The sequence below is a fragment of the Centroberyx gerrardi genome, chromosome 12, assembly GCF_048128805.1.
Source record: "Centroberyx gerrardi isolate f3 chromosome 12, fCenGer3.hap1.cur.20231027, whole genome shotgun sequence".
NCBI classification, from domain to species: domain Eukaryota; kingdom Metazoa; phylum Chordata; class Actinopteri; order Beryciformes; family Berycidae; genus Centroberyx; species Centroberyx gerrardi.
The window spans coordinates 29,346,284-29,370,375 of record NC_136008.1 but is presented as its reverse complement, the minus strand read 5'-3'; the positions used below and the strand labels follow the sequence as shown (position 1 = coordinate 29,370,375).

General features: G+C 41.9%; 1 protein-coding gene across 1 annotated transcript in view; it reads left to right on the top strand.

Moving 5' to 3' along the window:
• ascc3 (activating signal cointegrator 1 complex subunit 3) overlaps positions 1 to 24,092 on the top strand; it is a 134,114-nt gene that overhangs the window by 95,247 nt on the left and 14,775 nt on the right. The window contains exons 23-36 of the mRNA XM_071902063.2: positions 2,331 to 2,429; positions 2,684 to 2,852; positions 3,236 to 3,456; positions 4,367 to 4,452; positions 4,708 to 4,874; positions 5,543 to 5,688; positions 7,916 to 8,036; positions 8,661 to 8,803; positions 14,064 to 14,201; positions 15,660 to 15,780; positions 16,691 to 16,823; positions 17,474 to 17,599; positions 21,509 to 21,620; positions 22,230 to 22,364. Of these exons, the coding sequence (XP_071758164.1) occupies positions 2,331 to 2,429; positions 2,684 to 2,852; positions 3,236 to 3,456; positions 4,367 to 4,452; positions 4,708 to 4,874; positions 5,543 to 5,688; positions 7,916 to 8,036; positions 8,661 to 8,803; positions 14,064 to 14,201; positions 15,660 to 15,780; positions 16,691 to 16,823; positions 17,474 to 17,599; positions 21,509 to 21,620; positions 22,230 to 22,364 (1,917 nt within the window). The remainder of the gene's footprint in view (positions 1 to 2,330; positions 2,430 to 2,683; positions 2,853 to 3,235; positions 3,457 to 4,366; positions 4,453 to 4,707; positions 4,875 to 5,542; positions 5,689 to 7,915; positions 8,037 to 8,660; positions 8,804 to 14,063; positions 14,202 to 15,659; positions 15,781 to 16,690; positions 16,824 to 17,473; positions 17,600 to 21,508; positions 21,621 to 22,229; positions 22,365 to 24,092) is intronic.

Genomic DNA, 24,092 nt, shown 5'->3' with positions numbered 1-24,092 from the left:
TTGAGGAAAAAGTCGGCTGGCCCGGTGCATCGTGATGATGAAATATGCTGCCCAGAGCAACGGCATGGCTCTTTGACGTGTTTTTAATAGTTTTTTAATACAATGGAGTTCTATGGCTGCTGGGACATGGCTGCATTGGGCACCGGCTATATGGACGAGACTTGCTGGCAAAACAAATTCATTGCTGATTTTGTTATTTTCATAGGATTTGTTGACGGTAAGAATGCATTAAAAACACCAGCCTTATCCTTTAACAATCATGTACAACAACATTGTTTATTGTGCATTTAATGTGAACTCATCTTTGTTAATGTCACTGTTCATGCTTAATTCATGTTAGTAAACAGTTAATATTATCAGCAATCAGTACAAAAATTCATCAGTACAATTTTTGTACTGATTGCCCCTTTCAGTCCCTCCGCCCTGTTGTTGCAAAGATGCTACTGTCCTCACGGACGGCGAGCCCTCCATCTGTCCCTCGAGCGCGGCCAGAACGCCTCCTGGCCTTCGCCAGCATGTCCCACCTCAGCGGCCAGCGAGGCCAGGGGGATCATGGGAAGCTTACTCCTGAGTTTGCCACGGAATCCGAGCGGAATAGGAAGCTCATTGTAGCGGGGCCGAATATGAAGATGAATGTTTATGTCCGATTAGCAATGCATGCTCTGTTCATGGGAGAGTGGTAATGGAACACTCGCTGGCTTAGCCCTGATCCGGCTGCATCGCCAGGACACATGTACCGACACATGAGCCCCCTCCCCGACGGCACCCAGGAAACCAAGACCGTACTGACTCATTACGAAAGCCTAAACAGATAGTCGTTGGCGTTCCAATTCTATTTCGGTTTATTCCGGGGTTAAACCGATATGGGCGTTTTTGAAGGCTGATACTGACTGAAATTCGACTATGTTCATGCCCCAAAAAATGACAAGTATTCAGTGTTTTCTCCCCAGAATTGTATTCTTTTCAGGGTGGAAAAGCGTCTGAAACAGCATTTAGACCGTTGGTTCTCAACATGGGGTCCGGGGACCGCCAGGGGTCCTTGAAGGGGTTCCAGGAGGTCCCCAGCAAATTGATGAATTGTTAAACTTCAGCATTATTTCATTTACAAGAAGTTAACACCATTAGAGAATATAGAAGAATGACTGTTTTGATCATAGTTTCACTGTTATCTCTCTACCTACAATACAGATAGTCATGGAATTCTGGACAAAATCATATCGAACAATACAAATATTCTCAAATTTGGGTCCGAGAGACAAAATCTCATCAAATGGGGATCTGTGTCTCTAATGTGGACTAAATTAATGTGGACTTGATGTGAAAAAGGTTGAGAGTCACTGATTTAGACCATCATGAGACACTAAAACTTCTCTTGTCAGATATCTGTAATAATAAAAACATCTTGACTAGCCGTTGTCAGGAAGGAGCCTCCATCATATCAGAGGTGGACGACAGTGACTGAATGATGTCCCTAGTTTATCCCACTATTGCTCTTTTTCTCAGGCGGTGCCATATATTCCTATGTGGCCTCTATACCAGAAAACCACTACTGTAACTTGTTTAGGGAAATGCTGTACTGTACGTAGGTGGCGGCGGTGTGTGTGTGTGTTTTTTCTGTGGAAACTCAAGCGTCTCATAAACCTGTCTCCGGCGGTTAGCCAGCCATTCTTTCCACAGCAGCAGAAAGGCATTAGCTGTTGTACTGTAATGTGGGTGAGTTGAGCTAACAGCCACACCGCTATAAACCTCCCTGCAGCAGGCCGGAGCGACTGTTTGTCATCTATAAACAGGCTGCCAGATACACACACACACACACACACACACACACACACACACACACAAAACACAGTGACTTTGCATTTAGTATACTTCCATTTACCTATGCCTGCTGTCTCTCACAGCTAATGTATGGAGTGAATTGTGGTTCAATATTCAGAAATAGATGACATTTGAATACAAATAAAAATAAGAAACAAAGATTTTTGACCATCCACCAACAAATGCTGTGATACTTCATAAAAAAAATCCAGCAGGTTTTCACAAAAATGCAACTTTTTTTTTTTTTTCAGCACCAAAAATGTCATAGAAATTGTTGAATCTGCATTCGATAATCAATAAATCAGTTTACCTTTGTTACATGGCTTCATATGCATTTGTGAATCAGTGTTTTGTTTGTAAGTATTTCTTAAAAATATTTGCATTTCTTATTTTTATTCATGTTCATCCTATTTTATATATAATTCCTGAACATTTCACCACCGTTCGTGCTAATGCATCTGCCTGTTTAAAATAACAGAGTCTAATCTTCTCTCCCTCTCTCCATTGCTCAGGTCCACGGCTCGGTGGGCGAGCCCTGGTGGCTGTGGGTGGAGGATCCCGTCAACGATCACATCTACCACTCCGAGTACTTCCTCCTGCAGAAGAAACAGGTCGGTGCTCCCCACATCACACACAGTAGAGTGATGCATCAGGCCAATTATCGGCCTTTTATTAAAAAATCAGGTGTTAGTTTTATTATTAATCTGGGTTGCAGGGGAGAATTTTAGTCTCCTATGGTCTAAATGCTGTTTCAGAAAACCTTCAAAAACCCATATTGGTCGAACCCTAACACACATGAGGCATACGTCTTCGTGTTCTTATGTCCTGTACCTTTGCGTGTGTGTGTGTGTGTGTGTCCTTGTAGGTGGTAACAGGAGAGCCCCAGAACATTGTGTTCACCATCCCCATCTTTGAGCCGCTGCCGTCCCAGTACTACATCCGGGCGGTGTCCGACCGGTGGCTGGGGGCCGAGGCCGTCTGCATCATCAACTTCCAGCACCTCATCCTGCCTGAGAGACACCCCCCGCACACTGGTACACACACACACACACACACACACACATACTGCTGTTGAGTTTTTACTTTGATACCAGTGCTGAGTCCCCCTTCCTTGGAGAAATCTGTTTTCACCAAATTCCATTGTATTTGTTCCCATTTTCAGATTTTTCTTTTTTTTAATTTTCCCTCAATTGCAGGTTTTATGTATTTGATTAGAAAGATTAGATCTCAAATTATGTCAGTGCGTCGGTTGCATAACAGTTATGTTATGTTTCCGTTTAAATGAAAGTTATGTCATATTTTTTGTTTAAACAGAAATGTTATTGAATGCAATTCCCATCCCTAACAACAACCCCATTTCCCCACGGGCATCACTAAGTTTCCCTCTTCTCTCATCCCATTACCATCGCCTTCTCAGAGCTGCTGGACCTGCAGCCGTTGCCGGTGACCGCTCTGGGTAACCGGGAGTACGAGAGCCTGTACAAGTTCACCCACTTCAACCCCATCCAGACGCAGATCTTCCACACGCTCTACCACACCGACACCAACGTCTTGCTGGGGGCGCCCACAGGCTCCGGGAAGACCATCGCCGCGGAGATGGCCATGTTTCGAGTCTTCAACAAGTATCCAGCAGCCAAGGTTTGGCTGGCTTTGTCAGTGTTGCTTTTGCCTTTGAGGGTTTTTTGTTAAACGGACACACCAAGTTTTTGGTAGATTATACCGTTGTTTAGCGCAGCCGTTAAAGCAATATTCCACTTGGTTTTAACATGGGAGTTATTCGGCTCTTGACTGCCATGAAAACCAGAATATAAACTAATCACCAAGATCAGATGCAGCTGGTCGAGTTTGTAGTGTTCAGATTTTTACTTCCCATTCATTTGAATGAGGCCACGAAAATAGACTGAAAACTGACATTTAACACGTTAGTGAACAGATTCAACAACAGATCCTGCTGCTGTGATTTTCAGTTGACTGTGGGTCCAACATTTTAGAACATAACTTTGCCAAATAACATTTTTATTAATAGAAGAGAACATAGCGGAGGGATACCATTTAGGAGAGATAGTTCCTGTTTGGGAGACCCGATCTACTTTTATTTTTAAATGCTAATTTTAGTTTAAACCAAGAATAAAAATGCAAAATGATGAAGGACCCAGCACTGCTTGATTGTTTTGTTAAATGTCAGTTTTCAGTCTATTTTCGTGGCCTCATTGAAATGAATGGGAAGTAAAATGAACGCTACAAACTCGTCCAGCTGCATCTGATCTTGGTGATTCGTTTATATTCTGGTTTTCATGGCGGTCAAGTGCCAAATAACCCCCATGTTAAAACTAAGTGGAATATTGCTTTAAAAACTTTAGAAACCAAAATCATCCATGTGTCCCTGGTAGATCGCTGGCTCTTGTGCTCCATGCACCTGAAAGCTTAGGTCATGGAAAATCATGGAAAAGTTGTGGCATTTACATCAAGCCTACGATGTGAACCCTGATAATGTTTCTTTGACTTATTTTATACTGTGTGTAACTTCACTGTGTTCCTATGTGTTCAGGTGGTGTATATCGCCCCCCTGAAAGCCCTGGTCAGAGAGAGAATTGAGGACTGGAAGGTCAGGATCGAGGAGAAACTGGGAAAGAAGTGAGTGGGATCGGACATACTTGACCCTCCCCAAATCAGAAAACTGTCTTTGGTGCCATTATACTGTAGATTTTTCAAACAACTCCCACAAACCTCTTCTTGTATGTAAAGAAATTTAGATGACATTACACAAGCAGAGAACATACTTCTGGGTTCTTTATCTATTAGTTTACTTGGACTGCTGCATACAGTAATTTATGGTCTCTCTCTCTCTCTTCCCTCTCTCTCTGTCTCCATCTCGATCCCTCTCTTCAGAGTGGTGGAGCTGACGGGAGACGTGACCCCAGACATGAGAGCCATAGCCCAGGCCGACCTCATCGTCACCACGCCAGAGAAGTGGGATGGGGTGAGTCGAAGCTGGCAGAACCGAAGCTACGTCCAGAAAGTAGCCATCCTCATCATCGACGAGATCCACCTGCTCGGTAAGACTCCGGAAGAAACCCATTGGATTCTGTACGAAAAGGATGCATACTGTAGGGCCATACGGTCAGACAACCTCAGTCCTTGTTATTTGAGTTCTCTGTGAAGAGCTAGAGTTCTATCTGTATGGGTTTTTGAAGGCCAATACAACTTTTTGGATTGAAGCTGCCGATATTTTGTGCCTTCTTCAAATCTACAAATTTGACCATTTTCATACCAAAAAATTACAAGTATTCAGAGTTTCCCTCACAATGTTATTCTTGTCAGGGTGTAAAAGCCTCTGAAACAGTATTTAGACCATCATGGGACACTAAAACTCTCCACTGAAACCCAGGATAAGGCAGGGGGACCCACCCCACCTTGACAGTGTGAGGGGAAACTCTACGATACCGTACTTTTTGAATACTTATATGTATAAATACAACGTGCAAAGAAATTAAAAGTGCTATCTGCTTTTACAGACTGCCACCCTGAAGCTACTCTTAACACCGCTGTTGAGAACAGCAAATGTAAAAGCTTTCATGAAGTGGGTACAGGTTGAATTACTGTTGTGTTAAATCAGTTGGTTAAAGAGAGTAGCAAAACTGAAGATTTTGTATGAAACATAAGTGGAACATTTGGCGTTTGTCCCATATAAACACTGGGACTGTACCGTTGTGTCTCATTCCAGGGGAGGACAGAGGCCCGGTGCTGGAGGTCATCGTGTCCAGGACCAACTTCATCTCCTCCCACACCTCCAAGAGTGTCCGCGTGGTCGGCCTGTCCACCGCTCTGGCCAACGCTCGAGACCTGGCTGACTGGCTGGGAATCGGACAGGTCAGACATCCACGCCGACACCAAAAAAGCCAGCGCACGGGTTTCCCCATAGACAGTACATTGTCCTTAATGTATTCCTCTCACCTTCTGACCCTCTGTTCCTCGCTCAGATGGAAGGATCATCTTCATAAGCTCCCTTGTTTCAAGGATAGTGAGCTTGGCTTTGTGTACCAAGAGCACTGCTGCAGCGGAGCCAACCGCAAACCACATTCTCAGCGTAGCTCCGTGTTTTCACGGTTCATTTGTTGCCTCCCCCTTCATATTTGATTGATGATATATAATAATAGTTATTAAGATAAACAGATACTTTTGGCCTAGAGCTGATGTTGTAGTTTATCTCTATAATCGTCTGGAGTCCTGTGTCTCTGGACGCCATGCTTAAGTTGCTCTCATAATCATCCGAAATCGCTGTAGCGATGCGGATGGATGACTTGCCCTGTCAGCTTGCAGCAGAGAGGAGCATCACAACCATACCAAAGGATCCTTATTACAAGGGTTTGACCGATACGGGTTTCTGAAGGTCAATATCAATGTTTTACACACACTGATGAAGGCTCAGTCGAGCTGAAATGTATGGGTCAGTGTTTAACTATTTACATTGCCAATGTGAAATAACTTTGGTAGCACTTTACATTACGGTACACAAGTTACTGGATAATAACATAGAAATCACATAGAAATTATCAGAAAGGAGGTCATTTCTGGTAATAAGGAGTAACTATTAGCATGATTAGCAGTACCACATTAATGTAGTAAGTTGTGAAATCATTACTGAATAACTACTATGTGGAAACATTTGCTTACCGGTCCTTTCCTTGGAACTTCCATAGTTCAGAAGGCAGCTGAAAGTACTACATAACACCATGGGAACTGTCAGGCTTGATACCTCAATATTACACTGATTTTAATATCAGGCTTTTTTAACAAAAGGCCAATATTGGCCCGGTTTATCAGCAAACCCATATATCAGTCTAACCCTACTTATTACCCCTGAAATGACCAAAATCACTCCACTTACCCCCACATTGTTTCCTTTTTCCTCTTTTGGGCCAGTGCCTCTGACCATTATAATATCAACTTATAGTATTGTCTGTAGGGATTAATCATACCTTTGCATCATCACAGCTAGATTTCAGAATGGCTAATTTTCTAGCTTGAGTTTTGCTCCGCTGCCAGGCCCGCTCAGTGCTACAGGAAGGTCCATGTGGGAGGGGGGGGTTGTGTAAACGCTTTGTAACTGTTGCAATGAAGCAGCGTTGGCCAGGCAGCCACATCGGCTGCCTGGCCATCCATAAATCTGTCTGGCTGGCTGGCCGGCTGCTGTTTGGACGGGCCCGCTGTATTTAGTTGCCCAATCCATTATCCAGGCCTGTAAGATATGTGTAGACACGCGCCAGGCCTCACCACAACACACCACACACACACCACACACACACCACACCACAACACACTTGAACACACACACACACACCGCAATGCACCACACACATGACAACATACTATAACACACCATAATACATGATAACACACCTCAGTACACCAGAACACACTATGAAGGAGCCATTTTGTGCCAGTTGGTTCTTTGTAAAGTAAAGTAAAGAAATAGAAAATCAATATATTACATGATCTCTTTATTTATTGCGCCAAAATTTCAGTTTCCAGATTGAAACTGATGAATGAAAGTTGAAAGTCCTCCAGTTGCTCTGTAGCCTGGTTTGTTTGTCCTGTCGGCTCTGTGCCTATGAATGAATGTAACCTCTCTATCGTGCCAAGAGTTCAGTTTCCTGATTGAAGCCACATCACATCACCACACACCACAACACACCACATCCCAACATAGCACACCGCACCGTAACATAACACACCACACCATAACACACCATAACACATCACAAGATACCATAAAACACACCGTAACATAACACACCACAGCACACCACACGGTAACATAACACACTACACCATTATACACCATAACACACCATATTATACCATAACAGACCACACCACACTATAACATGCCACTCTACACCACACCGTAAGAGTCCAGCCCTGCCTGCCTTGCTGCTCTGTGCTTCAGTGACAGTGACAGACAGCTCACATTACAGCCAGATGGGCCTCCGTGTTGCCAGCTGCTCACATTAACTCTCTCTTTTCTTCTCTCTTTTTCTTTTCTTTCCTCTCTTCTCCCCCCCCCCACCACCCCCCGGTTCTCGCTGTGTAACAGGTGGGCTTGTTTAATTTCCGTCCTTCTGTTCGTCCCGTCCCGCTGGAGGTTCACATCCACGGGTTCCCAGGACAGCACTACTGCCCCCGCATGGCCAGCATGAACAAGCCCACCTTCCAAGGTACAACATCACATCCACACACACATATACATACATTTACGCATGTATGTAACAACTTAAATGCACATTCAAACATACATACCGGTGTTTTCCACAACATATAACTTATCTGCGTAGGCTAATTTTTCATATTTTATGACATTTCATTAGCAAGCTCTGTGTCATATCTATGTTCACTTACTCTGTTAACTATAAGCAAATGAGGCTTAACTTACATACTACCGTCTGATTATGACTAGTTTATTAATTAATTAATTCATTCATTCATTCATTCATTCATTCATTCATTCATTCATTTTCTTTACCTACTTATTTATATTCAGTGCTGGAGCCTATCCCAGCATGCATTGGGCAGAAGGCAGGGAAACAGGTTGCCAGTCCATCACAGGGCCAGCAGTAATTTAGTGAAGCAAATATAACATGCAGCTAATTATAAATAGGTTACCTCCTCAAAATATAACATTAAGTCCATCATTGATTGTTTCACCAATATTACAGTATGCTTTGGTCATATGGAGGTGTAATGAATTATTATGGTAATAGTTCACTTCATTTCCCCAAATTGTTTGTATGTTCTGCATGGTCACTATTATCAGTTCATATGTGATCCTGTCTTCTTCCCAGCGATACGCAGCCACTCCCCAGCCAAGCCGGTGCTGATCTTTGTCTCATCGCGGCGGCAGACTCGACTGACCGCCCTGGACCTGATCGCCTACCTGGCCACCGAGGACGACCCCAAGCAGTGGCTACATCAGGATGAGAGAGAGGTACGTTCCAGAACACTCAAACAGCAGCGTCCACAGTGCTGCATTATTGAGGGTAACGCAGCCTCTGGCAGCCATATTGGAGGTCTATGGTTCATTTCTGTGCCGTTTTTGACTGGAAATTATCATTTTGCCACTGATGCATCTGTTCAATTTTGTGTTTAGAAAATGTTAGCTAGCTAAGCATAGTATCTGGTCAGTTAACTATCACTGTCTTGTTGTTCCAATTTGCACACTAGCTAATCTATCTAGTAGAAGCTAATTTTAGTAGGAGCTAGTAGTTTCATATTAACATTGGTTTCTTTGCTAAAATGAGCCTGCTGGCTAGTTAGCTAGCTGACTGAGCTGACTCTTCTCAAGCTACAACTCAGAGTGTTTTGGAGTAGAGACTAGAGCTAAAGACAAGACAGTTTACTGTCACAGTAACTATTTAATATGGAAACAAATCTACTTTATCACTTTTACTTTTACTTATAGCGTCACTGAATAGATCTATATGCGCTCCACAACAATCTCTTCCAGGTATCTCTCTTTTTCTAGCCTGGTTGTTATATATTCAGCTATTATGTTTAGCCAATTTTCCAATGAGCCTGCATGATGGCACCAGATGTGGTTATTGAGATTTGTGACAGAACTACAAAGCCTCTACCTTACAGCACTAACTCACAGCAACTTCCAAACTGTGGATGTGCCGTGAAGTGAGTGTGCACTATATGCACTCAACTTCCCATAACATCAGGTGTGGCACTCAACTTGACCTGAGTCTAAACTTTTATCATTACAGTGGAGAATAACGGTCAGAAATCAATTTAAAAGCCATATCTAAAGCAGGGAAAATATGCCATTTATAGACAATAGAATCAAATAGAAACAGGAGAAAGCAAGCAAGATTGCCACAAGCTCCCTGGTTACCAGCACAGCAACCTATTCCATATTTCATAAAGCATGGCTAGCTCTTCTTTGTGGGAAATATCAGCATGGAAGCGTCTTTGTCCGACAAGATTACTTGGGTAAAACTACCTATTGAATAATAATCTATTAAACCTTGTGTGTTATATAGCAGCGTGCCGCCTTCTCTCTGTTTGATTCCTTATCTCCTCCCTCCCCTGTCAGTCTTAAAAGCTCTGTAGCTGTGTTCACACTGCAGGCCATCTCGCTCGGTTCTGATACACCGCTCGAGTCTAGAATTTTTTGGATCACTGTTCATATCTAGTCTAGGATGTAACCCATATCTGATAGCAATACGAACTGACAGCCTGTTGAAAAGACATGCGTGCGCAGAGTAACAATAACAAAAGGCTTCACATATGTTTTTGTTTCAACACATTTCGCTTACGGTACGAACTTTGGGTTTTTTGACTGAATTGAGGTGTCAAGTCATCTGCTTGTCTTTGTTTCCTTTGTTGTGTCTCGTCATCCCCCATGTGAACGCTGACTCTGCTTTTTGCTGTTCACACTGATTAGAAAACATCAAATCTGTCACATGCGAGGGAAGAATCAGATTTGGGTCACTCTTCAGCTGCGGTGTGAACGCAGCCTGTGTACCGTGCCTCGCCTCCTCTTGTATTTCCACTACATCTCATGTATTTTTATAGGCTCCCTTCTCTTCCGTTCTTCCTCCTTCATCTGGCCGAATTGTGCTGATGCTCCCCCGTCTCTGTCTAAGCGCCGGTTTAAGTGTAATTAGAGGGAATTCAACCCAACTTGTGCCGGAAAAGCCTGTGTCATCCTCCATTATATTGTCTCTGCATACCTTAGGATCATTTCAAGATGTGAGCAAACGGCTCCTCTGGGTTCACGTTTCGAAAGTATGCTAATATTATTACAGCACTCAATTACCCAGGACTGATAAGCCGTGGACTGTAATTACCTCAACATGCATGTCTAACGGGCCTACACACACACACACACACACACACTCACACACACATACAAGCACGCGCACACAGAGCTGTAAACTGCACAGCAATGAGCAGGAAATGCATCATGTGAATTATTCTGCCGCATATATTAATGGGCAGTTCACCGTGTGTTTGTGCCCGTGTAAAGCCTGTGTGTGTGTGTGTGTGAGCAAGTGCGAGAGTGAAGGACGTTTTACGAGCGTGGGTTTGATGTCAGCCGTCTATATTTCTTTTCTAGCAGTGTGAAAGGCGACCGGCCCCATAAAACATGTTAACTTCCATCTTTTACGATGCCCAGGCCTCACTGTGACTTTTAAAGGCCCCAGTATAAGGGATTAAACGTCAAACACACATCCACCGCACCAATACCTCTGGACCAATCAGGACGCTGACCAGAGAGATAAGTTATGTGCCTGTTAGCCTGTCCAAGATATATTCATGTGTCACTGAGCTCTGTGGGCATTAACTAGCTCTAACACGGTTATGTAAGGTTGTGCATTAAAAATAGAGTTCTCACATTCTAGACTACATTGGTTATATGCTCATGTACCATTTGACAGTCATTTTATTTTTTAATAGAGTGGGTCCATACGCTCTTCAACTGGCCTTGCTGTTTTTAATTTCAGAGAGAGAAATGTCATCAACACCAACAAACCTGACCTGTGCATCCTTAGTCATGACTGTCACTCTCTGCCATCAGCTATCCTTACTATTCTCAGCACTGTACATACAAGTTCTACTGAAACGTAATAGATTATTTTATCCAGAGAGCACCAACATTGCCATCCTCTTGCGTCAGTAGCTGACAGACAGGCAGCTAAAAATGAGTCAATTACCTGCTCCTATCCATATCTGCATCCTGATTTAGTGAATAACGGACAGTTATACTGTATATATTCATCTGCCTCCATTTTCCTTTACATAGGGTATCTGCTATCCTTAGAGTCTTAAAAAGTCTTAAAATTGTCTAAATTTAAGGACTTAAAAAGTTTCTTTGCACTGCATGTCCACTCTTAAATTAATACAGAACAGGGCCAGTAGTACAATATGCATCATATCTGCTGTCAAGGGCAATTCTCGCCTATTTTAACTAGTGTAAAAAACAGCTCTTTATCTCAAAAACTATAAATGGTGCAAGTATGGTTCAAAGTTTTTTTTTAAGTAGAGAAGTGCACCATATTGACCAAGCAGTCGGAGTTCACAGAAATCCAGTATGTGATACTTAGTTTCAACAACTAATGTGCATAAAATGTAAAAAATAAAAAATAAAATCAAATTTTATTTTGTTTTCCTGATGAGCCACAACAGCTAGGGAGGAAATTGCTCTTGTTTGTGGTTACGGTACCTTCGGTACCACATTCATTTTAAAACGAGACCATCGCCGAGAAGATTGGCTTCCTGTACTGGCCTACGCTGCATTATATGTCACCGGGTAGAGGGCGCTGTTCTTCCAGCTCAAATGGAGCTAAAGCTTTCAGAGTTTCTGCCGATGGCACATGGTGGAAGGAGCGAAAGGCCGATGGAAAAATCACTTCCAACATGTTGATCCTCCTCAGTAAAGCCAAAGACACCAGGGAGTTGGAGGGGGGGGCAGCAAGCAAGGGGGATTATGGGAACTGTAGTCTTAATTTGGAAAAACACTAGCAATAACAATACCACTGGTGTGAGATGGAGGCGACCAATCTTCACCATGGTCTCATTTGTTTACAGTAATTACACCAATGAATCAAAATGAATACGACAATGATATATTGATGTTTAAAAATGCTACACATAGCACCTTTTAAAAGTCTTTAATTTGGCTTTCTGACACCTGCAGAAACCCTGTCATACTGCCCACGTACAAACATGTAATGTATTGTAATCTAGGCCCAGCCTCTCTATGTATGTGCAGTGCGTCCCTGGCCTCTGTGTGTGTTCCAGTGATATATGCCGCTGCCTGCTGTTCCTCTGTACTGGGCCGTGTAGCAGCTCAGCTCCCCGCTGTTTGACTGACAGGCGGCTGGCGCTAGCTGCCTAGCTCTCAGTGGGGGTCGACCGCCGCTCTAACTACCCCCTCTGCCCCGACAGCTCTCTCTTCCTTCCTCTGCTGGAGGTGGCTTCCATTCTCTTCCTCTCCGCGATGGATTTTCACCCTCCGGTTCCGTCCTCTTTTCAATAAATCAACATCTTTTTCGGTCGTGGTCACTTGCTACTTGGACACGAAGGTACTGATTGGCCTGTAGGGGACGCTTCAATAAGCCCTCAAGATGTGAAATTTGACACAGATATGTACCTCGATATACTGAACATTTTTGTCTCTAGGACCCATAATGTCCGTCTATAATTTCCGGACGGCATTTGGGATTTTTTGAAAAACCTTTAAAAATCTTCTCATGAACCGCAGGTCAGAATGGCACAAAATTTGGCAAGTACGATAACTGGATAAGCCTTTACTTACTTTGCGAAAAGCTAAGGGATTGGTCCAAAAATGGTGAAGTTATAAACCTATCAATTGTTGTACTTTGCGCTAAAAGCTCAACTGATTGTAAAATCACAACATAGTAATTAATCCACTTGAAATTCCAATTGAACAAAATACACAAGTAACGCAAGTAACAGACTTCTGGTCTGTTACTTGCTGACACAATCTAGGCAGTCAAATTCTATGTTCTTTAAATAAAGTTAATTCCAAATTGGCAGGTTAGATGAAACTTACATACGTGTTGAGTGCAGACACTAGTGTTAGCTTTGTCTTCTTATTGCCAAAAATAGGGAAAAAGGGAGAGACTACTGGCTCATTCATGTTCTGTCTGATCTATCGGAAAAACAGATTTCCTACTTGGAAATTTTACACGAACTGCCAAGTATAACATTCTGGGAGAAACACTGAATACTTGACATTATATGGAATGAAAATTGGTGAATTTATAGATATTGAATATCAGTACAAAGTAAGTAAAATATCAATATCAACCTTGAAAACCCAATATCGGTCAAACCCTAGCACTGTATTCAGTAATGGGTATTGTATGGGTGTATATGTATACAGTATGTGTATCTGATGTTGTGTCTGTTGTCTATCTTGAGCACACTAAGACAAATTCGAACAGCCATAAACTATTGAATATTAAATCAATCCCATTCCGTGTCTTACTTCCTCTTTTCCTAATTTCACCCGCCATCTTTTTGCCTTGCCTTTCAAAAAGTCATGTGTCTCTAGCCAGTCAGTTTAATTTAATACGCTGTTGTCATCGGCTGAACTGATGACGGTGGTTTGGCAGAAGGTCAGCCCTCAGCCTTGTCATCATGTCCCACGGCTTGGCCGCCTTCTTTCGGTTAGCGAGTGGAGTCGTGACCGTGCGGTTCTGGTTCGTCCCCAGATCGAGGACATCATCGGCACGGTGAGGGATTCCAACCTGAAGCTGACGCTGGCGTTCGGGATCGGCATGCATCACGCCGGCCTGCACGAGAGAGACAGGAAGACTGTGGAGGAGCTGTTTGTCAACTGCAAGATCCAGGTGGGAACTCAGCCATGTAGACACAGTAGTTACGCCAATATATGGGTTTCCTGGTTAGGCTGGGGAGATATCAAAAATTTACTACTTCTAATACTTTCCCGTAAAAATAACGCGATATACGATATTATCACGGGGAGGGGGTGTTTTTTGTTTTTGTTTTTTTCCTGGGTTTTTTGGGGGGTATTTTATTTCTTCCAAATTACATCGAATAGGATATAATAATAATTATTATTATTAACAGCTTAGAAATTAGATTTTACTATTCAAGCATTGGAGGAAATGACGAAAAAATGATATTTGATAATATGGAATATCGGCCCGAGCCTATTCCTGATACATCAGGCCAGTATTGGATATTATTGAAAATGTGGTCCACCTCTGATATGATGGATATGATGTAGGTTGATTGATTACATATGTATTGTAGAATTGATCAATACTGCACTGGTTGTCTATGGGACGCCTTTCACCTGAACTGATTCTAATGAGACATTTGATCAGATTCCACACAAATATGCTCAATATTTCATTAATAGTATTATTATTAAGTAGTTGTAGTAGTATCTTCTTGAGTTTCAGTGGAGAGTTTTAGTGTCCCATGATGCTCTAAATCCTGTTTCTGATTTTGGCAGATAGGCAACACAAAAAAATGAGCAAAATGTCTTATCATACCCTTCATACTCCCTCCCACACACCCCCACCCCTAACCCCCCATTACCCCCATTAAATTTCCCATTAAATTTGAAATAATTTAAACCAAGAGGGAAAAAATGGCATGAAAATGGTCAAATTTAAAGACACTAAATATCAGCACAAAATATTGGTAGCTTCCGTCCAAAGATATCTGTATACGCCTTCGAACACCCATATCGGTCGAACCCTGATGCACACACACACAGAGCACACTGTACTGCAGAAATGTGGAAAAAATGACAAGCTTTCATCTCATGCTTTTTATTGTTGACATGATTTGTTTTATTGAGCTATGATAGATGTGACAGATATATGTGCTTTCTGTATTTCATGTATTGCCCTCTGTAGATCTGCTAATGCAAGTGCGACTCACATTTTGCACATGCTGTACTGTATATATGCTGTAAATTTACATTTTTCTCATATTTTTCTCACCTGTTTTTATATTGCATATATCTTGGTATTTTTTACCATTTCTCACTTATTTTCATACTGTATATATTTCATATTTTTGTATATTTTCCATTAATTTCATTTGTCTCAGTATGCTGTACTGCTTATATTGAACACCCTGCATACATAAAATTCATATTTCTATTTCATACTTTTAATTCTCATACTTCTGCTTAATACATTCTAGTGTTGTAGCTGTTTTTAAATATCACTATTTGCTGCTGCAACCTCCCAATTTCCCCACAGGGATCAATAAAGTTTCATCCCATCTCACCCTATAGCATTTCACTAAGTTCCTGTCTCTTTTCACAGGTTTTGATCGCCACCAGTACGCTGGCCTGGGGGGTGAACTTCCCCGCTCACCTGGTGATAGTCAAGGGAACTGAGTATTATGATGGGAAAACCAGGCGCTACGTGGACTACCCCATCACAGGTCTGTTAGTCCACACAAGTGACTTGCTCATTGGTGCATACAGTAAGGCTCGGGCAATATCCAAAGTTTTATATCGCGATACTGTCCTGCCAAAATATCGAGATATACAATATTTCTTCCTATTTTTTTTATTTTATTTCTTCCAAATTACATCAAATTTCTAGGTTATAATAATGAGTATTATTATTAACAGCCTAGAAATGTGATCTTACTGTTCAAGTATTGGAGGAAACAAAGGTATTCAATATCGCGGGAAATATCGCGATATTTTGTGAATATCGCGATATTTCCCGCGATATCGAAAATTCAGGAAATATCGAATATTGGCCCAAGCCTACTAGAGATCTACAGTATAATTGTATAAGACAAGATGAAACTCTGGGGAAATTTGCTCATTGCAGCAGCAAATAGTGATAGGATACAGCAAGGAAATAAGGATATAAGAAAATAGGATATAAATAACAATAGCACAAATAAGGGGTGTAACACTAACAACAACTAACAACTAACTAACTAACTAACAACAAGGTTTTGTATGGAAAAAAAGAACTACAGCATTATGAGAGTGCACAAAATACCAGCAGTATAACTTACTGAGACAAAAATAAAGAAAAATATGTACAATATTTACCAAGGATGTGAAATACAAGACTATACCAAGATATATGTTTCTCATTTGTTATGTGCTGCATATATCTTGGTATTGTCTTGTGAAATACAAGACAATACCAAGATATATGCAGCACATAACAAATGAGAAGCGCCCAGAATATGAAGAAAGGAGTGTGTGAATGTACAGCTTATAAGGGCAGCATGTGTATCTTTATGTAATGTCATGTCCTATAAATGTTTAGTCGCGGTGCCTTTGCTCTCGGCTCATCTCTTTGCCATTCGTCCGCTGCGTTTCCAGATGTTCTGCAGATGATGGGCCGAGCAGGCCGGCCTCAGTTTGATGACCAGGGCAAGGCGGTCATCCTGGTCCACGACATCAAGAAAGACTTCTACAAGAAGTTCCTCTATGAACCTTTCCCTGTCGAGTCCAGGTGAGAGGCAGACCTCCATATTCTGTTGTTCAGGTTTGAGTTTCTGTAGCTGGCGCTCTTTTCTTTGTCTGTTCAGTCATGGTGGCTATCACTGCTCATGCTAACTACCCAGTTCTTCTTCTGTTTATTCCAAACAAACCGGAAATGTAAACTGCCTGTGTGGCAGAGGATTTTTCCCAGGAAAGATCTACCAGACGCCAGGTGTTTAGAACAGACAATGTAAAAAGTTTCATCAACTGAATATAGGTTGAATCATTATTGTGTTTTGTCAATTGGTGATAGCGAGTAGCAAAACTGACATTTATTTATATTAAAATGTTGCACTTCAGTGCTGTCTTGTGTGTTATCCTCTGGTTTCTGATACGCAAGCATATAGATATATATGCCTTTTTGCCCTAAAAATTAAAAAAAATATGGTCAGTTGCAATTTATACAGATAGTGTTATTGCATGCGTAGTACATCCTTTGACTGAAGCTGCCAATAGTCAATATTTTGTCCTGATCTTCTCTATTTTTACAAAAAATGAAAAATATTCAGTTTTTCCCACAGAATTTGGTTCTTGGCAGGGTGTAATAGCCTGCGAAACAGCATGGTTTAGCAGAATACAGTACGTCTGCGTATCTGATGCGATCATGTGTTGTGTCCCCAGCCTCCTCAGCGTGCTGTCAGACCACCTGAACGCTGAGATCGCGGCAGGTACCATCACCTCCAAGCAGGACGCCATGGACTACATCACCTGGACTTACTTCTTCAGACGCCTGGTCATGAACCCCAGGTGAGAGAAAACCTGCTCGCACCAGCTCTCATTAACAACAACAGTAGTTCAGACAAGACTAAAACTAGAGGCAGACACACACACACACACTCACATTCTCGGCCTACTCTCACAGCCTGGTTAAAGGAGAGCAGTGTTCTGCAGTCAAACATCTGCTATGTGTAGACGGAGACCATTCCAGAACATTCCAGCCTGTTGGCATTTACACGGCTGTCAGCCCACATTTACCATTCAGGCCCTGACTGGGGCCTACCAGTAGGGCTCCACCGATATGGCTCTCTGAAGGCCGATACTGATCATTATGGAGTGAAGCTGCTGATATGTCATGCCGATATTCAGTACCTTTAAATTTGCCCATTTTCATGCGAAACATGGCAAGGATTCACCGTTTTCCTAAGAATTATTGTTGTCAGGGTGTCAGGGAAAAGCCTTTGAAGGAGCATTTAAATCACAGGACAGCAAAACACTCATTGAAACCCAGGATAATAATAATAGTAACAATAATAATACATAATTCATACGTAGTTGTGTGGAATGAAAATGTCGTGCAAGAATCAGTTCAGGTTAAGACGACCATAGACAACCAGTCAAGGATTCCGAGCAAAGCAATTGCATCTTTTTTATTTAAAACATAACATAGGGCCCATTCATACTTTTACAGAGATTAAGATTCAAAAAATTGATATTCTATGAAAAAAACAAATAGTGCAGACTCACAGAACAGGGGCAATACAACATGCCAAACTTCTTTTTCATTGCATCTTCTTTAATAGACAGAGTTGGATATCATGTTCGGAAACATTTAATTTCCTGGTGTCTTTTTTCTTATTCTGCACATTTATAGTTTCACAACTTTCATTAGCGATGTACAGTCAGAAATAGGCTGGTTTTGCAGCTTTTTGTTTCTTCATTTGGGGTTTTAAATTGATCATAAATTCAATTCCAGGTAGCATTATAAATATTCTAAAGGTTAAAAAGTCTTAAATTTGGCTTTCTGAAACCTGCAGATACCCTGGTAATGTCTACCACTACATCGTCTCTATGCAGCTGTGTTTTATATCTGACCAGCTTATCTATCACTGCTGCTCTCAGGCCATGACCCCGCCCCCCCCCTCTCCCAAAACACACACACTTACACACACACACACCCCGGGTCCCGCGGGTGTCGTAAACATCTCCGGGCCCCCGAGTCCCATCAGGAGCCTAATGGTGATGATGCTAATGGCCATGACTTAATCAGACAGGCCCGGAGCCGCCGGTAAAGAACTGTGAAATGTGTTCGGTAATAAACGCACTCGCCCGCCCCCAAAACTGTGCGCTGTCAACATGTGGAGCGATGATAATGAAGGAAATACTTAACATTAAACACACATTAAATATGGCCGTCGCCCGACTCAACTGCTGCTTCCAGGCCTGGGAGGCGGGTCCGATTCCCCTCTCCCCGCTCCCAGCTGTGCGATAAATGATTCTGTATGATGATCGCGGAGATATCGTTTATGTTTTAATGTAATATGAGGAGTGGGCTATTTGTCAGAGTGGGTCCTGGTTTGCATGTATTATGCAGACAACTGTAAAAATTACCTTCATTTAATATCCCTCCACCTGTTAACTGACTTATTGGTATTCATCTCTTTGCCTAGGACTTCTCTCTCTCTCTTTTTTTATACTTCCCTAAGCTCCCCTCCTTCACTGTTTCTTTTTTTTTCTTCTGTTTTTGAATCCCTCATCATATTTTTCTCCCTTATATTTTTCTTCCTTATTGTTTTTAACACGTACGAGTCACTCCATCGTGCTTGTGTGGCCATTAGTATTAAAATATCGCCATGTGCATTTTCTTTGTTTTCATCATCAGATGAAAGCATGAAATATGACTAACATTCACTGACACTAAAGAACTGAAGACTAGAAGGCACTTGAAAAAAGTGCAAAGTTCTGCCTTCGTTCTCCAACTTGCTGTTACACTCAAACACATAATTGCACAGAAGTTAAATTGGTTTCTTGACCCTTAGGATTTGGAATCAAGTGTCTATCTCCATTAGTTTCATAGTTATGGCTTAAAGTGTACTAATCGTCTATTTGTGGAAATTCCTAACTTCGGATCACCACCAAAATTGAATCAATTATGCCTTGGCTCAAGGCCTATCTGTCCACCAAATTTCATGGAAATATGTTTTTATGTTTTTGAGATATCCTGCTGACAGACAGACAAACCAAAACAGGTGAAAACATAACCTCTTTGGCAGAAGTAATAACAACTTGACCAATACTAATCAATACTAATCAATTCTTGGAAGATATACCTGCGGGATGTGTTTGGGTTTTTGTTTTGTTTTTTGTTTCTTTCACATTCAGGAAGATGATTTTTTCACTTCAACCCAGCTGATGGAAACAAACCTAATTCACAAATTTCAAAAATTGACTCCTCTTCACTCTTCACGTTTTTTACACTGTACCTCTCCAAGCTTCCCTCCTTTCTCTCTATTCCATTTTTTCTTCTTTTTTTTTTTAAATCCCTTTTTAGCATCCATGATCTGCAGCCCACCTACATCATATTTCTCTCCTTTATTTTGTATTCTCGCAAACACACACACACATGCGCAAATGTTTTGTGTCATTAGAGGCTAATGAAGACCCCGGTGGTGTGCACTTCTGCCGGGCCTCATGTGGTAACTCTTACACAGTAGAGCCGGGCATGGAACCCATTTTGGCCACTGGTTGTCGTGTTTCAGCCAATAATGGCCGAGCCTGGGAATCATTTGGTGATAAGCGCTGGCCATTTTCCTCCCAGCTGCGGCTTTTATTCTTCAACACAACAAAGTCTACGGGATTGAAACCCATCTCAACCCTTTGCAACATATAGATACAGTAGTAACAACCCATTTTACTGCGCCATAGCTTTCTGTGCTCTCTATTAGGCACAGATATAAGCCCAGATGAGACAAAGGCTAATGTTGAGATGACTGTTAAACCATATCAGTGTCAAACAAATGCAGGAGGAGTGGGAACTGCGATCATTGCGGGGTTATGACTGAAATCAATAAGCTGTAAAATCCTACATATATGCCTGTGGCTTTAGCACCGTGACTCATTGCTCAGCCCATCTTAAACATGTCTAGCGGTATTTATCTCCTCTATCCGGAGGAAGAGGGATAAAAGCAGCGTGATAAAAGTGTGCAAAAGGGCCCAATCATCTCATTTAACAGAATGGAAAATGGCCATTTCTGTTTCTTTTTTTTCTCTTTTTATTACATTAAAGGATAAGGCTGGTGTTTTTTAATGCATTGCTTACCGTCAACAAATCCTATGAAAATAACAAAATCAACAATGCGTTTGCTCTACTCCCATTACTTTCTGACTTCCCACGTTCCCTTTTTAGCCGTCAACGCGGAAGTCATTGGCTCCAATTGTAAGCTAAAAACCTTGAAATACAGCTCACAAAGACATAGTTTCAATTTTAAAAATCGCTAATTGTTACCACAAAAAGTCAGGCTGTTGTAGTTATTACCAAATCAAATGGGAACAAATTCTTCATTACGCCGGGGACTATTTTCGGTGCTACGGAACTACTTTCCTGAGATCGCAAACGTCTTTACAGCCGGCTTATTAAGTTGTTTGAGGAAAAAGTCGGCTGGCCCGGTGCATCGTGATGATGAAATATGCTGCCCAGAGCAACAGCATGGCTCTTTGACGTGTTTTTAATAGTTTTTTAATACAATGGAGTTCTGTGGCTGCTGGGACATGGCTTCATTGGGCACTGGCTACATGGACGAGATTTGTTGGCAAAACAAAATCATTGCTGATTTTGTCATTTTCATAGGATTTGTTGACGGTAAGCAATGCATTAAAAAACACCAGCCTTATCCTTTAAGTATCTTTTTCTGTTTTCACACTTTGTCTTCTATTGTCCAGTTACTACAGCCTGGAAGACGTCAGCCAGGAGTCCATCAACAAATACCTGTCCAACCTGGTGGAGAGAAGCCTGCGGGAGCTGGAGTGCTCCTACTGCATGGAGATACAAGAGGTGTGTGTCTGTGTGTGTTTGTTGTGTGTGTGTGTGTGTGTGTGTCCGTGTGCATCTACATGCATGCGTAGGCAAGCACATACAGCAGACAGGCATGTAGGTAGATATACAGTGAACACAATACAGTGAAGCTGCTGATATTTTATGCCGATTTCAGTATCTTTAATTTTGACCTTTGTCATGGTGAAAATTTCCAGAAAATTACAAGTATTGAGTGTTTCTCCCAGAATTCTATTCTTGTCAGGGTGGAAAGGCCTCTTTTTTTTAGTTGGGTTAGCAGCTTTGTACAAAAACATCTTCAAATTATTAAAGCTACAATATGCAGCTCTTCTCCTTGAGACAGGAAGAGTATTGTTAGTCCCGACCTCTCAGTTGGTCAAGTTCCTGCCCCCAACACAGGCTGGAATGATTTCTCTGGTCAGACATCTGGTATTAAAATACTAACAATAAAAACTATTGACTAGCTGTGGTCTGGGAGGAACCTCCAGCATGTCACAGGTGGACGACACTGACTGGCCATTTTGAGGCCAATATCAGCCCATTTTACAGATACCGGTCTATCACTAATGTTTAGTTCACTGTACATTGTCATTTCCATTGATGCTCCAGGATGAGCGGACCATTGAGCCGCTGACTTACGGCCGCATCGGCTCCTATTACTACCTGAGGCATCAGACCATCCGCACGTTTAAGGAGCGGCTGAAGGCCGAGCTGCCCGTCCAGGAGCTGCTCTCCGTTCTGACAGTGAGTTTCATACCGCGACCGCACAGCAGCCGCCGGTCTGCAAAACATCAATATATTCAGCGTAGGCTTGGCCGATATCCAAAATTGAATATCGCAATACTGTCCCGCCAAAATATTGCGATATACAATATTATTGTTGTTTAAATTTTTGTTTTTTTTCCTGTTTTTTGGGGGGGCGTATTCTATTTTGTTTCTTCCAGATTACATTTGATTTTATTCAAAATCCGGGAAATATTGCGATATTCACAAAATATCGTGATATTCGATAATATCAAATATCGGCCCAAGCCTAATTCAGTTTTATCTTCAGCTTTACACTTTTACTTCTGCTGTTTCTACCTTCAGTATTTGGCTAGCTAGTGTTCCATCCAAGTGTTGTTTTTTTTTGATGAATCAGAAAAGCTGAACGGAAAACTGTAAACATCAGTAAAAATGTCCTCAATATCACAAAAATTATTTTTTTATTCTCACTTGAAGCGGCGAAGTTTTTTGTCGGGAAAGAGGTGATGGGATAAACGGTGATGGAAACACATTTGTCGAATACGTAACGACGTCGTTCCTGCTGTCTCTCCCATGTATAATGTCAGAGGTTAAATTGGGATATAGAAGGTGGGGGACAGAATTCACAGATATACACAGTAGAAATGCACTGCCCACAAAATGCGAATGTGCTTAACGATTGTGAGGAAAAAATGAATGGAAACACAGGTATCTTCTGGGCTGGGACCAGGCTAATTCCTGACACTTTCCATTTTTCTTGTGAATATGTTTTGTGGGGTTTTTTTCACATTCGGGAAGCCGATTTATTCACCTCATCCCAGCTGATTGAAACACAGTTAATTTTTTTGCAACATTTCAAAAACTCCCTGAAAATTCGCTTGACATTTGGATGGAACACAGCCAGTGATGTGTTTTCTTTCTCTCCTGTTGGCCTAGTGGGGGTGGCAGGCATCGGCTGATAGAAGATACACAAGGGAGCACACACACACACACACACACACACATGTGCCGTACTCCCTCCTCTCAAATTAGCACCTCTTTATCTATGCCTCATTAACTCTCCTCAGTCTGGAGGCTTGTCATTATTACTCTCTCTCCTCTTCTTCCTTTACTGATTGACCTCGCGCGTCGCGGCCGCGAGGTCCTCCGCGCCGGCCGCTGATTGGTGGGATCGATGCGAGACATGGTGGTCTCACACCTCTCGTCGGGAGGGTCGGCGACATTACATATGTGTCAACTAACCCCACCCCCCACCCCCACCCCATGACACCTAACCAGCAAGACATTCATTTAAAACAAGACTACTGGGCTGTATGTGGGAGGAGGGACAGAGGTTAGAGAAGAACTGGTTAAAAACAATAGCGGAAAATGTTCCTCTCTCCTTCACCACCAGAAAAATGTATGTCTTTTACACGCATTTAAGATATTAGTGCTTACAATATGTGGTAGTTTGGTAGGTTAATGACTAAATATATTGTTTTGTTCATTGCTTTCAGTCATTTTAAGCTCTCATGCGCACATCGTTGCGAAAAGTTTGGAAATAAACAGTTTAATATAAAGCGGCAGTGAAAATTTGGTGTAAAACATAAGCATAAAGCTCTTAAGTATATTCAAAATATTGTTTGTCTAATTCTATTTGCATCACAATGCACTTCAAATAAAGTGTTGCCAAAATGCAGCATAGCTGTTAAAAAAAATGTAAATTCACTGCAAATTGACTGATCACAT